This window comes from Podarcis liolepis, assembly GCF_965112155.1.
Source record: "Podarcis liolepis genome assembly, chromosome: 13".
Taxonomy (NCBI): Eukaryota; Metazoa; Chordata; class Lepidosauria; order Squamata; family Lacertidae; genus Podarcis; species Podarcis liolepis.
The window spans coordinates 5,312,199-5,329,220 of NC_139573.1; the positions used below are offsets into that span (position 1 = coordinate 5,312,199).

At 46.4% G+C, this 17,022-nt stretch overlaps 1 protein-coding gene across 1 annotated transcript in view; it reads right to left on the bottom strand.

Moving 5' to 3' along the window:
- Positions 1–1,313: 1,313 nt before the first annotated feature.
- The window catches only part of LOC310692099 (hydroperoxide isomerase ALOXE3-like), a 35,698-nt gene continuing 19,989 nt past the window's right edge, over positions 1,314–17,022 (bottom strand). The window contains exons 8-14 of the mRNA XM_083472630.1: positions 15,481–15,684; positions 13,499–13,585; positions 10,462–10,631; positions 8,371–8,492; positions 6,145–6,245; positions 4,360–4,530; positions 1,314–2,416 (exon numbers count right to left, since the gene is read on the bottom strand). Of these exons, the coding sequence (XP_083328756.1) occupies positions 2,237–2,416; positions 4,360–4,530; positions 6,145–6,245; positions 8,371–8,492; positions 10,462–10,631; positions 13,499–13,585; positions 15,481–15,684 (1,035 nt within the window). The 3' untranslated portion in view covers positions 1,314–2,236. The remainder of the gene's footprint in view (positions 2,417–4,359; positions 4,531–6,144; positions 6,246–8,370; positions 8,493–10,461; positions 10,632–13,498; positions 13,586–15,480; positions 15,685–17,022) is intronic.

The window sequence follows — 17,022 nt, forward strand, 5'->3', positions numbered from 1 at the left end:
TGCTCTTAACCTGGAGGGTCTGTGTGGCCAGTATAACTGGACAAGCATGTATAGGATAGGCTAATTCTCTATGGATTTATCAAATTCCTAGTTAAATCCATTGAGGCTACTGCCCATTGTGTCTTTGTGGGCAGTGGATTTCATCACCTGATGGCGAGTTGTGTCCAGAAATCCCTCCTTTTGCCTCCCCTGATTTTCCTTTTCTGATCAGCCTTTTGCATTCCTCCTCTTCCAACCAACATGGACTCTGAACAAATTCATCTTCTTAGTCTGGGACCGCCAGGGTGATTTTGGGATGGCTGTTAATCTGTCAATGTCAGGTAACTCTCAATTCCTCAATCTTAATTTCAGTTCTGCAGCAATTTGATGGTTTTTTTTTTAATTCTCATGAAAATTTGCCGGCATCTTAGTGTTAATTTCTCCTAATAAATGCATTTTTAAAAAAACTAATACGGCCGTACCTTGGTTTTCAAACAGCTTAGTTCTCAAACGTTTTGGCTCCCGAACGCCGCAAACCCAGAAGCAAGTATTCTGGTTTGCAAAAGTTATTTTGGAAGCTGAACGTCCGACAGGGTTTCCGCGGCTTCCGATTGGCTGCAGGACCTTCCTGCAGCCAATCAGAAGCTGTGCTTTGGTTTCTGAATGTTTTTGGAGTTGATTTGACTTCCGGAACGGATTCCGAGGTACGACTGTATACATATTTTTGCAAAGCTATTCCCTCCAATGTAACACACTTTTGCATGCTTTTTTTCAGAGAGATCTACACTTCCCCCTAAAATAAACATTTTTGTTCTTGCTGGAGAACTGCCTTGCAAAATGTGGAGAGGTGCAAATTTCAAAGGCTAAAGGTGTTTTGGTTTGGCGTACTGGCTCAAGAAGTTTGGATGAGGTGGTTTCTCATCAAAATGCAAACAAAATAAATTTTTTCCTCTATGCCCCTGAAGTTTTGGAGAAGCCCAGTCCCCTAGGTCCCATCTCAGGCTGTCCACAGAGGAAACCTGTGCAAAATATGAGCAAGCCAGGGCTGAACTGATATTACCCTTGCTGGTACCTTTCCCGGGAAAATCAGAGGCTCAGTATGTCAGGTTCCTATTGGAAGACCGGACAAACGCTAGAACATTAGCAGTGGCCAAGTTTTTATCGGTGTTTGCAAGAACCAATGATCCTTATATTCTGAACGAAATGCTTGTTTAACCTGGAGGTAGGCTGAATGAATTGTGTATTGCTTTGTAACGATTTGTTGGGTCTCTGGACCGTAATAAAGATTGATGATGATGGAAATCTCTGGTGCAAGGTCAAGGAGAGACAGCAGAGAAGGATTTGGGAAGTCTTTATTGTGGGAAACTTGTTTTATACCCACCATTCCAAAAGGCAACATTAGCATCTTGACACGTTTATTAGCATGAAGCCACGTTAGTACTGTGCACCCTGCAGGCAAAACAAGCAGATGAAGGAGTGGAAACAGATAAATCGAAATGAAAACTTTGTAACACTAGAATGTTTTTAAAAGTTTTCCATCGGTTTCTCCCCCTGCCTCTCCCCCACATCTCTGTAAGCAGACATGTGAATTTTTTAAAGGACACCAAGGAATTAAGCCCACCCTAAAGAGGAATAAAAGCACCCCAAAATGTGAAGCTTGCAGGAAGGGGCAGAGGGCTTAGATGTTACTCCATTCTTCTCTGTGCCATGCACAATGTTGTGCTGACCTAGGAGACTTTTACATTTGCCTAAAAAGGAAAAGTGCCAAGTCCTCATGAAACAAAACTGGGAAAGGTTTGAGCGGCGATGGAAGTAAATGTTCAGAACCAACCTGGGCTCGGCTTCCAGGAATCAAAGAGCACACAGATTTCGTGGCCTGTACCACCTTTTGCAAAAACCTTTCACTGATATCACCTAAACCAGGCATCCCCAAACTCGGCCCTCCAGATGCTTTGGGGCTACAACTCCCATCATCCCTGACCACTGATCCTGTTAGCTAGGGATGATGGGAGTTGTAGTCCCAAAAACAGCTGGAGGGCCGAGTTTGGGGGTGCCTGACCTAAACTGCTTTGCACCCCTGCAGCTCAACCACCACCCCCTTTCGTGAAATCCGCAGATTGCAAATTAAGCAGCTCTTGAGTCTTTTTTTTTAATGATAATATATTCAGACTGCAGACATTTGGCTTCCTGCTCTGGCCTTCCAAGTCAGCAGTCGTGAGGGAAGCCCTTTTCCGGCTTGCAAAAGATGCGTGAGAGGTTAGATGGAGACGCTGTTCTGGGCTTCGGCTGGATTCATGTAGAGGTACCCGATGGGCAGGGTCTTGTTCCTAGCCTCGATTTCCTTCGAGATCTCAGCCAGGCGTTCCTGGAAGGCGGCGATAAGCTTCCTCGGTGCTTCCTCTGTGAAATGTTCCTCAGGGTAGTAGCCCAGGGGTCTCTGAGGGAGAAAATTGTGGAGTACACATTACCAGGAACACAATAGGCAGGCCTTACCTGGACCCCTGGCTCAGCTAACACAATATTGACCGCACTGGTCAAAAAGGAAAAAGGAAAAAGGAAGGCAACATTTTTCCCAGTCAATGGCCACACTGACCCAAAGTTAGCCTGCCCAGGGCCACATATTGGCAGGGGCTGAAGCAAAGATAGGCATGTGGCAGCAATCTGCTCTGTTTTTGTCACCCTGCTTCCTCTCAAGGGGTGTTCACACATTACACTCAACAAACGGGCGCACAAACATGCATGAAGACAGCTGACCTGGGTTCAGTCCACCATGTGAACGGACCTTCTGTCACCCCCCCTTTCTCTCTATATGCCACCCCCTCAGTGCTGGATTTATGTATAACCTAAACAAGCTATAGCTTAGGGCCCCACTCTCTTGGGGTCCCCCCAAAAAAATTAAAGGGGAAAAAACTGGGTGTACATTTCCAAAATATAAGATAAAAAACAAATAAAATAAAACCTATGGCGTTTCCGTGCGCTGCTCTGGTTCGCCAGAAGCGGCTTAGTCCTGCTGGCCACATGACCCGGAAGCTGTACACCGGCTCCCTCGGCCAATAAAGCGAGATGAGCACCGCAACCCCAGAGTCAGTCACGACTGGACCTAATGGTCAGGGGTCCCTTTACCCTTTATCTTTACAGCAACAGTGTTTTGTGTTGTGTAGGCTCCTATGATGTAAGTCATGGGCCCCGCCTGCTAGCCTGCTCCCTAAAATATCACTGGTTTGCTCATTTCTATATATAGGGTGCCTACATTCTGCTATTTATAATTGTTAGTAGTTTGCGTCATATATTTACATCTATTATTATTTCAGCAAGTTTCTAGTGACTAGATTATGAGTCTTTGTAAATTGTGTTTCTAAAGGAACTTTTGTTATTGCCAAATGCCAACGCGTTTGCATTATTAAGTTTGTTATGAATAAAAAATCATTTTAAGTTAGAGCTTAATCATTATTTCACTATTAATATACTTCTTCTTAACTGTATTTCAGTTCAGCAATTACTTTGATAAAATACATATTTTGTTATGTGAAAATGGCTTTCGAGACCTATTAGGTCCATAAATGACCATATAGCATATGTTCGACACAAAAAAACAGGGACAATTTGTTGTTGACAAAGGACAGCTGGACATATAAAGGGCCCCGTTACCTTCAGTAGCTTAGGGCCTCATCAAACCTACTGGTGAGGAGATATAGCAAGGTCATGGACACTGGGATGGGCGTTGTTGGATAATATTCCTGCAGGGGGTTGGACTAGATGATATTTGGGATCCCTCCCAACTGTGCAATTCTGTGTAGCATTATATTAGGGGGAACATGGAACTGCCATGATAATTCCACTTCCAACCCCTTGTGGCCTTAGTCCTAGCATGGAAGCCCCATTTTGAACATTGTTTATCTACGCCGGCCGTCTAATTTAGCTTTGCAGGCTCTGATTCCCTGATTAAAGGTAAAGGGACCCTGACCATTAGGTCCAGTTGTGGCCGACTCCGGGGTTGCGGAGCTCATCTCGCTTTACTGGCTGAGGGAGCCGGCGTACAGCTTCTGGGTCATGTGGCCAGCAGGACTAAGCCGCTTCTGGCGAACCAGAGCAGCGCACGGAAACACTGTTTACCTTCCCGTCGGAGTGGTACCTATTTATCTACTTGCACTTTGACGTGCTTTCAAACTGCTAGGTTGGCAGGAGCAGGGACCGAGCAACGGGAGCTCACCCCGTCGCGGGGATTCGAACTGCCAACCTTCTGAGCGGCAAGTCCTAGGCTCTGTGGTTTAACCCACAGCGCCACCCGCGTCCCTTGATTAAAAACCATTTAATCACTGCATTTTATCTCAGTCGCTCCCTGCTTCTCCTTTCCCTTCGCTCTGCCCCAAGCACACTCACCAGGTCGCCCGGCTCATAGCTCACGATGGAGAGCAGCGTCAGCAGAGCGCAGGAGGAGTTGACTTCGGGAAGCGTGGTCAAGATGCTCTCCAAAGTCGCAGAGCCCTTCACCTTGGGCGGGGGCTGGCGCAAGGTGGCCGGCGTGTTGGGCATCCAGGCGGCGAAATCAAACTGTCACGTGGGAGAAAAAATGGCAGTGTCAAGGAGGTGGGAGAAAACAGGTAGAGTCCAGGAAAGAGCAGGTGGGAAAACCAATGATAAAAGAATCGGTGTGGGAATTTGTCATGCGCCACAGAGACCGGTCGTGGGTGTGTTTTAGCCAGTCGGGTCTGGTTGTGGCTCCATTTCTTCAGAGGGCAAAATGATGTCTTTGGCAGAATCTACATATGTTTTGATCACTGCAGATGGTGACAGCAGCCACGAAATTAAAAGACGCCTGCTTCTTGGGAGAAAAGCAATGAAAAATCTAGACAGCATCCTAAAAAGCAGAGACATCACCTTGCCAAAAAAGGTCCGTATAGTTAAAGCTCTGGTTTTCCCAGTAGTGATGTATGGAAGTGAGAGCTGGACCATAAAGAAGGCTGATTGCCGAAGAATGGATGCTTTTGAGTTCTGGTGCTGGAGGAGACTCTTGAGAGTCCCATGGACTGCAAGAAGATCAAACCTCTCCATTCTTAAGGAAATCAGCCCTGAGGGGTCACTGGAAGGATAGATCCTGAAGCTGAGGCTCCACCAATACCACCTCATGAGAAGAGAAGACTCATGCACCCTAGAATCATAGAATCATAAAGTTGGAATAGACCACAAGGGCCATCGAGTCCAACCCCCTGCCAAGCAGGAACCACCATCAGAGCACTCCTGACATATGGTTGTCAAGACTCCACCACACTCCTTGGCAGCAAATTCCACTGTCAAACAGCTCTTACTGTCAGGAAGTTCTTCCTAATGTTTAGGTGGAATCTTCTTTCTTGTAGTTTGGATTCATTGCTCCATGTCCGCTTCTCTGGAGCAGCAGAAAACAACCTTTCTCCCTCCTCTATGTGACATCCTTTTATATATTTGAACATGGCTATCATATCACCCCTTAACCTCCTCTTCTCCAGGCTAAACATGCCCAGCTCCCTTAGCCGTTCCTCATAAGGCATCGTTTCCAGGCCTTTGACCATTCTGGTTGCCCTCCTCTGGACACGTTCCAGTTTGTCAGTGTCCTTCTTGAATTGTGGTGCCCAGAACTGGACACAATACTCCAGGTGAGGTCTGACTAGAGCAGAATACAGTGGCACTATTACTTCCCTTGATCTAGATGCTATACTCCTATTGATGCAGCCCAGAATTGCATTGGCTTTTTTAGCTGCCGCGTCACACTGTTGGCTCATGTCAAGTTTGTGGTCAACCAAGACTCCTAGATCCTTTTCACATGTACTGCTCTCAAGCCAGGTGTCACCCATCTTGTATATGTGCCTCTCATTTTTTTTTGCCCAAGTGCAATACTTTACATTTCTCCCTGTTAAAGTTCATCTTGTTTGTTTTTGCCCAGTTCTCTAATCTGTCAAGGTCGTTTTGAAGTGTGATCCTGTCCTCTGGGGTGTTAGCCACCCCTCCCAGTTTGGTGTCATCTGCAAATTTGATCAGGATGCCCTTGAGTCCCTCTTGCAGTTCCTTGAAATTTTGCCTCTCACCCTTGCGCTGGACGTATTGCCACCACTGGGAAACAGACACAGTCCAATTCAGAATTGGGTTTAAGGAAAGGGATGGGGAGAAAGAGGATCGGGTGAGGCCACATACCTGTCCGCTGTTGACAGCAGCATGCCTTGCAGAGGAGCAGAAGATGATCATGGTGAGGAACTTGATGAGCTCGGCTTTGTTTTCCAAGGTGGAAGGAACGCCTGTTGGGACGGACAGGAAGTTTAAGCTATTCCGCAACATGAAGCCATGTCCTATAGGGATGGTGTGTGGGCAGTTCTGTCTATGGTTAGAGATGTGATGGAGCAGAGGGGATTGTGGGAGAGGAAATGGGATGAAAGGGAGGAAGGGGAAGTTTGTAGGTGGCGATGCCTTCAAAGCAAAGCCCTGTAACTGCTCAGTAACTGTTATGAGAATTATAAGCTCTAAGATATAAAATAAATGTTCTTAAATGTACCAGGCAAACACATACATAAATATATAAACCACATGTCTGAAACAGTACAGGAAAACAGTCCTAAAGCCATTTTGACTCTTTCAGTGACCTCAAATATTCCTCTGCAGTTTGGATGGAAAAGTCTCCCCATTGTCTCTGTGCTCACAAATCCTGCCTTATGGGCACATTTGGGTATGAATAGGGTGAGCCAGTAGTGATGTATGGAAGTGAGAGCTGGACCATAAAGAAGGCTGATGTAGTGGTTAAGAGCGGTAGTCTCGTAATCTGGGGAACCGGGTTCGCGTCTCCGCTCCTCCACATGCAGCTGCTGGGTGACCTTGGGCCAGTCACACTTCTTTGAAGTCTCTCAGCCCCACTCACCTCACAGAGTGTTTGTTGTGGGGGAGGAAGGGAAAGGAGAATGTGAGCTGCTTTGAGACTCCTGAAGGGGAGTGAAAGGCGGGATATCAAATCCAAACTCTTCTCTTCTTCTTCTTCTTCTTCTTCTTCTTCTTCTTCTTCTTCTTCTGATCGCCAAAGAATGGATGCTTTTGAATTCTGGTGCTGGAGGAGACTCTTGAGAGTCCCATGGACTGCAAGAAGATCAAACCTCTCCATTCTTAAGGAAATCCGCCCTGAGTGCTCACTGGAAGGACAGATCCTGAAGCTGAAGCTCCAAGACTTTGGCCCCCTCATGAGAAGAGAAGACTACCTGGAAAAGACCCTGATGTTGGGAAAGATGGAGGGCACAAAGAGAAGGGGATGACGGAGGACAAGATGGTGGGACAGTGTTCTCGAAGCTACCAGCATGAGTTTGACCAAACTGCGGGAGGCAGTGGAAGACAGGAGTGCCTGGCGTGCTCTGGTCCAGGGGGTCACGAAGAGTCGGACACCACTAAACAACTAAACAACAACAAGGGTGAGCCTATGACCTGGGCTCAGGAATTAAGTGTTTACCATCACAAAAGAATGTCCGGGCTGTCCAGCTAAACCCATTAACAGGTTTCCTGCCAGACAGGATTCTGCTGTAGACTGCCTCCTTCTGTGATGTATGCATGATGTCTTGGGCCACAGGGTGGGCAATTTCAAGAGTCTGTATAAGGGCTTGCGCACCATTTTCCAGGGTTCTCCTCCCTCCTGCATGTGGTGAGTGGGGGACCCTGTTGCAACAGTTCCTTGAATAAAGATCAGGCTTACTAGCTGCTTTGCTTCTCAATATTCTCTGGTTGGCCTCTGTTATTTTCTCCTACCAATAGAGAACCTACATAAGGACTCCCTATGGGCTCTTGGGGAAAGGAACAGTTTTTTCTTATACCAGCAACCACAAAGTTCCTTCCTTCCCTTCCTTCGCCAGGAAGACCTGGAGGCACAACTGGGGGGTGCCCATGGCGATCACCCTTTTCTGGCTAGTGAGGCACTTCCTGTTTCAGGCCCGGTTTCCTGGACCGTTGTCCTGCCTTGCCCAATAAAGGGACCATGAACTATGTTATGTACTGAGTTGAATAGGATCCAAAATGCAGCAGTCTGATTAGGTCCTAGAACAATAGGATTCAGAATGCAGCAGTCTGATTGGTCCTAGAACAATAGGATTCAGAATGCCGCAGTCTCATTGGTCCTAGAACAATAGGCTCCAGAATGCAGCAGTCTGATTGGTCCACAGGAGCCACCCAATCCAGCTCCAGGTGGAAGTGAATCCGCAACTTGATTGGCCTACAGGAGAATTCCGGAATTAGCCAATCACGTGCAGCCCATTGTGTAAATAATGTATATAAAGCAAATACTTTGGGGGGAGTTTCATTCCTCCTCACCACTGTGAGCTGAATAAAGAGCATGAAATCCACTCTCCACTCTGAGTATATTTCAAACTAGTTGGACACAGAGAGGAGGGTTACCTGATTCCTTCCTGCCCCGGAAAGCTTCAGTGAAGATCTCGTGAACCCAGGCTTGCAGTTCGGGGTCTCCCTTCACAGATGAGTTACATCCGTAGTAGAGACCGACGATTCCAGAGACGAACCTGGAAAGCGGAAGAATTCGAGATATTCATGAACCTACTAATGGGAGGAAATTGGCGCAGCACATGGGAATTTGACACATGCTCTGGTTCAACAGTAAAGGGTTGGTTTTCCTGGCGGACAAGCAGTAGTGTGGGCTAAGGAAAGCTCCACCTGTTGATTTTCTGTCTTTCATGTGCATTTTAGAGGCACAGGGACCCTGGCAGTAGGGGAAACTAGCGGCAACAGGCAAAGTATTGGAAGACACAAGATTTACCCACACTGGAAGAATGGCAGATGAAGGTAATGGACTACATGGAATTGGCAGAAATGACTGGCAGAATTCGAGATCAGGGAGAAGAGGTGGTAGAAGAAGATTGGAAGAAATTTAAAGACTACTTGCAGAAATACTGTAAAATTAATTAATGTTAAAGGGATGTTGGATTGAAAATAAGCGGTATTGGTAAAAAGATTAGCAAGAATATGTAAATATGGATTGATAATGGTGGAAAATACTTTTTTATAATAGGTTAAGATGTTGAGCAAGGATAAATCATAGAGGGTAAGGACCTGCTGAATTAAATATCTGAACTGGAATACAAAAAGGGAGGTGTGAGGAGGTCAGGAAACTAGTAAATGAAGTACAAGATATGAAAATATTGATTTTCTTCTTCTTTTTTTCTTTTTGTTAACTGCTTTCTATTTTGCAATTTTCATGTGTTTTGTTTTTGTACCTTTGTAGTTCTTTTTTCTTCTATTAGGGTTATTCTTTGTTCTTATTTTTTATGTTTAAACTTTGAAACTTTTTATTGTTTCTAAAATTTCAATAAATATTACTTAAAAAAAAAAAAAAGAAATAGCGGCAACAGGGAACCCTAAGAGAGCATCAGAAAATCAGAAAATTATAGCGTTGGAATGGGTCGCGAGGGTCATCTAGTCCAACCCTGCTGCAACGCAGGAATCTTTCACCCAACGTGGGGCTTGAACCCACAACCCTGAGCTTAAGGGTCTCGTGCCCCACTGACTGAGCTTTTTCCTCACCCAGGGCAGCTTCTCGCCAAAGTTTCTCCCAGACCATCTCAGGGAAAAGGCTTTAACAGAGACTCCTTTCAAATTGGCTGGAGGTTTTGGCCTCGTTTCAAGCCTAACACCTGCTCTCATCTTAATCATCACCCTTGATCCTTAATTAAGAGCAGATCTACTTTCCAGCTTTTGCTGAAGGCAATCACTTAAGCTGAACTAGTCGAAACAAATCTAAAAAGGTGTGTGTGGGGGGGAAAGGAATGTGATTTTAATACCTAATTTGCTTTCCACAGTTAACTACTTCCTTTCCCTTCTCAGAGAATGAGGCCATCTGTCATTTCCCTCTGTTTCAGTGTTTATTTGCGGGGGGCAGAGCGCGTGAATAGATTGCTTTGGGATTCGAATCGGACCCAGAAAAACCTTAATCGTGCAATTTGTCTCTAATATTCTCCTTGTTTCTGCTGCTTCCAAACCTACCTTCCTCATTTTGCTACATTAGGAAGAACTTCCTGGTCATAAGAACCATCAGACAGTTGTTTTTTTTTTTAAAAAAATTATTATTATTATTATTATTATTATTATTATTATTATTATTATTATTGCCCCACCTATCTGGCTGGGTTTCCCCAGCCACTCTGGGCAGCTTCCAACAGAAAATTAAATACACAATAAATACATTAAAAGCTTCCCCAAACAGGGCTGCCTTCAGATGTCTTCTGAATGTCAGGTAGTTGTTTATCTCTTTGACATCTGATGGGAGGGCATTCCACAGGGCGGGTGCCACCACCGAGAAGGCCCTATGCCTGGTTCGCTGTAGCTTTGCTTCTTGCAATGGGGGAACTGCCAGAAGGCCCTCGGAGCTGGACCTCAGTCTCCAGGCAGAACGATGGGGGTGGAGACGCTCCTTCAGGTATACACAACCAGCCCCTTCTGTACCCAGATCCCAGGCCCCAATCCGCAAAGGCTCACGTCTCTATGGCCTTCCAAATCTTCATCCCATCATCCCTGTAGTAGTAATTGGGCAAGGAGGCGACTCCTCTTTCTTGCAGGTCATCCGGGAGGCAGAGGGAGCTGTAGGTAGAGGCCTCCACACCTTTCGCAAGCAGTTTTATCATCCCGTCCCGTCCTGTCGCTGTTGCCTGCAGTCCAACAGGGGTGAAATGCAAGGATCACAAAGGCAGATTCACTCTGGGGAATTGTACAGTGGTACCTCGGGTTACAGACGTTTCAGGTTACAGACGCTTCAGGTTACAGACTCAGCTAACCCAGAAATAGTACCTCTGGTTAAGAACTTCTCTTCAGGATGAGAACAGAAATTGTGCTCCGGCGGCACGGCAGCAGCAGGAGGCCCCATTAGCTAAAGCGGTGCTTCAGGTTAAGAACAGTTTCAGGTTAAGAACGGACCTCCGGAACGAATTAAGTACTTAACCCGAGGTACCACTGTATAGAAATTTATTTATGCATGCTACAACAGCAGCAAGAATGGTACAGTGTTACCTCGGGTTAAGAACTTAATTTGTTCTGGAGGTCCGTTCCTAACCTGAAACTGTTCTTAACCTGAGGTACCACTTTAGCTAATGGGGCCCCCTGCTGCCACCACACAATTTCTGTTCTCATCCTGAAGCAAAGTTCTTAACCCGAAGTACTATTTCTGGGTTAGTGGAGTCTGTAACCTGAAGCGTCTGTAACCTGAAGCATCTGTAACCCGAGGTACCACTGTACTTGCCCCGAAGTGGAAAGAAGCAGAAGTCGCAGTAAAGGAAGAATGGATACAAAAACTTTTGGAATATGCAGAAAAATGGCATAACTTACAAGAAGAATAAGAAATCAAGATAAAAAACTTTTAATAAAAGAATGGAAATGGTTCACTGAATATTTGCAGATAGATTGCAAACAGATAAAAACATTGGCAGGATTATTGTAATAACCTGCAGTTTCGTAAGAGTTTATATTTAAAGTAGATAATTAAAGGAGTGAATTAAATGAATTTGGATATGCAGAAGATATTAAAAAAAGAAAAATTAAGGAACCGCAGAAAGAGGGGGAAGGAAGTCAAACTTTGAAACCTTAAATGGATTGTGAAACTACTGAAATGTATACATTTGAAAAGTATAAAAAGTATAAATAAAAAACTAAAAAATAAATAAAGGCAGATTCCCACTAACTGGAAGCACTCGCGGGCAGACACAGCCAACCGGAAGCCCTGAGCCCAGCTGAGAACTGCCGTCCAAAGTGCCTAAAGGGTTCCAAGCGGCTGGTGAAAGCTGCCTAAAAGCCGCAACCGATGAGAATCGATGGGACCAACCGACTGGACTACCCTTTGCTCCCACTGTTGCAAAATGAAAACTCTGCTTTTGGGCTCCAGTTATCGGACCCTCAGATTTTTGGGAGGCCTTCGCTGCTCATTCCTGCGTTTCCAGAACCGTGATTAGCTCTCAGCCTGGTATCCGGATCACCTGGGGCGAATTTGGGGTTGGCTTTTACAGCCCATCTCCTCCAAGGGACTCAGTATCCAGTCCATGATCAGTCAGAGAAGGACGGGTGGAGGCAGGAACTAGTCAAAGCAAGGAGATCTTTGTTTTTCTGTTGCAACAGGGTCGTCCCCAACCCCGTTGCAAGGAGGTGATGACCCGGACAGGGCCAGATTTAGGTTCGATGAGGCCCTCAGCTGCTGAAGGTAATGGGGCCCTTTATATGTCCAGCTGTCCTTTGTCAACAACAAATTGTCCCTGTTTTTTGTGTTGAATATATGCTATATGGTCGTTTACAGACCTAATAGGTGTCTAAAGCCATTCACACGTGCAGAATGTAGGCACCCTATATATAGAAAGGAGCAAACCAGTGATATTTTAGGGAGCAGGCTAGCAGGCGGGGCCCATGACTTACATCATAGGAGCCTACACAACACACAACACTGTTGCTGTGGCTAGGTTTTGTTTTATTTGTTTTTTATTTTATATTTTGGAAATGTACATCCAGGTTTTTTTCTTCTTTAGATTTTTTGGGGCCCCCAAGAGAGTGGGGCCCTAAGCTATAGCTTGTTTAGCTTATACGGCACTGAACCCAGCATAAAAGTGTGTAACCGCTTGTAAAGATTTTAGAAATTACCCGACCCCTTAGTCATACCCGTTTCACAGTAAGAGGCGGTCTACAACAGAAATTTGAGAGTATTGCTTGTCTCCTGCCAAAATACCCTAAGATGCTTGCTGAATGCCTCTTCCTGTCCAGTTTGGGCCATTCTTTCGGGATGGTTAATATCTTAGTTCTTGAATCCATTGTCACAGACCTACCCCATTCACGTGAGAGGTTTATCCATTTACAGTCAAACCTCGGAACTCGAATGGCTCCGTTGCCAAACGTTTCAGTTCCTGAATGCCAAAAATCCGGAAGTAAGTATTCCGGTTTTCGAACGTTCCTGTACAGGATTTGGAGGGTTCTGCAAGTGAAAAGAACTATTGGGAAAGATTTCCCCAAGACGCGTCTACTTCAGATAACATATCTGGAGTCGTTAAGAGAGTCAAGATGGCTTCAGGATTGCTCTGTGAACTCAGATAACGTGTCTATTGGCGGAACGGATATTTCCTAATTTTGACGGTGGGAGGGTTGGTTTTCTGTGGAGTGTATGCCCCCTCTGTGTGCACCTTAAAATTTGTGTAACGGCTGTGACTGTTATTGCGGGTTTCCATCTCTGAAGGACCTGGACATTCCACTGACTTCCTGCCAACATGGCGGCACTTCCTGTCCACCAGGATGCAGCTTTTTCTGACTCTTCTTCCTACATTTGTGGCAGCCTGCCTGGGACGCCCAGCTGTCCCTCAGCTGCCATGTCCCATAAGCATAATTCTGGACACAAACCCATCCCGACGCGTTAAGGGGTCTCAGCCCAGCTCCAGCCACCCACCCCAGCCCAGGTCCCAATTTATGGGGGGTGTTTTGGCCGCTGGCTAGACACCTGATGTGGGACCAGGACCCAGGACTTTCTCCTCCTGTTGCAAACCTCTCTTACCTGATCAAATACCCCTCCTGGTTGGATAAGACTGGTACGGGCAAGGGTGTTGATGTGCAGAGTATAACGGGTGTGGGGTATCAGGAGCTGTGGGAAAGAGAGGAGGAGAAGAAACACGGGTTTAAGACGGGAAGGGAAGCGACTCCTGACCATAGCTGTCAACTTACAGATTTGAAAATAAGGGACCAGCAGCCTCGAAAATAAGGGATCAGCAGCCAAAATAAGGGATTTTCCAAGCACAGCTATGTTCAACTTCTGAGCCCCTTGGAGCCAAAGGCAGAAAGCCCAGCCAGCAGCCAAACAAAGCCTCGAGCGGTGGAAAACCACTGTCACCTCTCCGCTGGGAAGCGCTGAGCAAAGGCGAGTCCCCAGGCAACGCGGCCGATTTGATTGGCACAAGGCATGCAAGCTCCACCCCCAGTCGTTCTTAGACTCCTTATTGGGTGAGTAACACAGCCAAGCAACACAGCTGGAGCCTCCCTACTCCCGGGCCGGCAGGGAGGGAGGGAGAGGAGCTGCTTCCTTTGAAACCCAGGAAATTTAAGGGACATCATCAATAAGGGACAGCAGCGGGACATGGCGCTGGGATAAGGGACTGTTCCTCCAAATAAGGGACGCTTGACAGCTATGCTCCTGACATCCTCCTCACACTCAAATGCAAACATTTCAGGTTCTCACATTTCTTGCCATATTTCTGCCGTTTTCTGCTAGGTTATGCATCTGTTCCAATTCACACATAAATCAAAGAATCAAAGCAGGAATCTCAACTAAAGCATCCATCTTGCCTCTGCTTAAAAACCTCCAAGGAAGAAGAGACCACCACCTCCCGAAGGAGACCGTTCCACTGTCAAACTGCTCTTACTGCCAGAAAGTTCTTCCTGATGTGGAGTCGGAATCTCCTTCCTTGTAACTTGAAGCCGTGGGTTCGAGTCCTGCACTCCGGAGCAGGAGAAAACAAGCTTGCTCCATCCTCTATGTGACAGCCCTTTAGATATCTAAAGATGGCTATCGTATCTCCTCTCAGTCTCCTCTTTTCCAGGCTAAAAAGATCCAGCTCCTTCAACCGTTCCTCATAAGGCTTGGTTTCCAGACCCCTCATCATTTTGGTTGCCCTCCTCTGTGCACCTCCCAGCTGGTCAACATCCTTCTTAAATTGTAGCACCCATCCTCAGCGTTGTAACATAGGCTTAACCTGAAGCACCACTTTAGTTAATGGGGCCTCCTGCTGCCGTCGCGCCGCCCGAGCATGATTTCTGTTCTCATCCTGAAGCAATGTTCTTAACCCGAGGTAATATTTCTGGGTTAGCGGAGTCTGTAACCTGAAGCATCTGTAACCCGAGGTACCACTGTATTTGCCAGGTGCTCCTGTTGCGACCCACCTTGGATCGGGCTGCGACCCGCCTGTGCTGTCAGTCTAAAGGGGGGGGGGTCAGGTTTCCCCAAGATAACTCTGGGATCCCCCGGGGTCTATGCTTGGATGCAAATAGATGTGAATCTATTTAAGGATAATTATGAAAAATGTTGGATTGAAGTGAAAAAGGATTTAGAAATATGGACAAATTTGAAGTTATCATTGTTAGGCCGAATTGCTGTGATAAAAATGAATGTGCTGCCAAGGATGTTGTTTTTGTTTCAAACATTACAAATTTTGGATAAGAGGGATTGTTTCAAGAAGTGGCAGAAAGATATTTCCAGATTTGTTTGGCAGGGCAAGAAGCCTCGAATAAAATTTAAGATATTAACTGATGCTAAAGAAAGAGGTGGATTTGCCCTGCCAGACCTCAAACTTTATTATGAATTTTGCTGGCTGAGAGAATGGCTGCTTCTTGAAAACACTGACGTGTTGGATCTAGAAGGTTTCAATAATGCATTTGGTTGGCATGCATATTTGTGGTACGATAAGGTAAAAGTACATAAAACGTTTAAAAATCATATTGTTAGAAAAGCACCTGCTGGGAAACCTTCCCCTCAAGACCCCTTACCTTGTACAGAGGGTGACACATTGGCAGCTGGCGAAGGGTGGCCATGCTGTAGACCTCACAATGGAAGTGCGCTTCAAGGAGGTGGGTGTTGACCTCGTGGACGTGGAAGTTGGACATCCTCACCCAGATTTTTGCAAGCGTCCAGTCCCACTTGGAGTCAGTGGGCAAGAAAATTGGGTTCTCCGGGCCTGGGGTCTGGTTAAGCTACCGGGAAAGAACCAGTGAGAGGAGGAGATCAGAGAGGACGTTGTCCTGTTTTATATACACCTGCAAAGTTGGGAACTGCCAGCAAGCGGCAGGAGGAATCATAGATTCGTAACGCTGGAAGGGACCCCAGGGGTCATCTAGTCCAACCCCCTTCAACGCAGGAATTGAAGACGCCAACAGCACCATGGGGGAGGAGAGGGCTTCCCTAGGGGGGAAGGGAGGGTAATAAATGAATGGTTTGATGTTGAATCCTGAGAAGACAGAAGTGCTGTTTTTGGGGGACAGGGGGAGGGCGGGTGTGGAGGATTCCCTACTCCTGAATGGGGTAACTGTGCCCCCGAAGGACCAGGTGCGCAGCCTGGGAGTCATTTTGGACTCACAGCTGTCCATGGAGGCTCAGGTCAGTTCTGTGTCCAGGGCAGCTGTCTACCAGCTCCATCTGGTACGCAGGATGAGACCCTCCCTGCCTGCAGACTGTCCGGCCAGAGTGGTGCATGCTCTGGTTATCTCCCGCTTGGACTACGGAAATGCGCTCTACGTGGGGCTACCTTTGAAGGTGACCTGGAAACTACAACTAATCCAGAATGCGGCAGCTAGACTGGTGACTGGGAGCGGCCGCCGAGACCACATAAAACGGGTCTTGAAAGACCTGCATTGGCTCCCAGTACATTTCTGAGCACAATTCAAAGTGTTGGTGCTGACCTTGAAAACCCTAAACGGCCTCGGCCCAGTATACCTGGAGGAGTGTCTCCACCCCCATTGTTCAGCCTGGACACTGAGGTCCAGTTGTGAGGGCCATCTGGCGGTTCCCTCCCTGCGAGAAGCCAAGTTACAGGGAACCAGGCAGAGGGCCTTCTCGGTGGTGGCGCCCGCCCTGTGGAACGCCTTCCCGCCAGTTGTCAAGGAAATAAGCAACTATCTGACTTTTAGAAGACATCTGAAGGCAGCCCTGTTTAGGGAAGTTTTTTAATGTCTGGTGTTTTATAGTGTTTTTAATATTTTGTTGGAAGCAGTCCAGATGGGCAGGGTATAAATAAATAATAATAATAATAATAATAATAATAATAATAATAATAATTATTATTATTATTATTATTATTATTATTATTATTATTATTACAGTGCTACCTCAGGTTAAGAACTTAATTTGTTCTGGAGGTCTGTCCTTAACCTGAAACTGTTCTTAACCTGAGGTACCACTCTGCCGCCGCCACACGATTCCTGTTCTCACCCTTAAGCAAAGTTCTTAACCCGAGGTACTATTTCTGGGTTAGTGGGGTCTGTAACCTGAAGCGTCTGTAACCTGAAGCATCTGTAACCCGAGGTACCACTGTA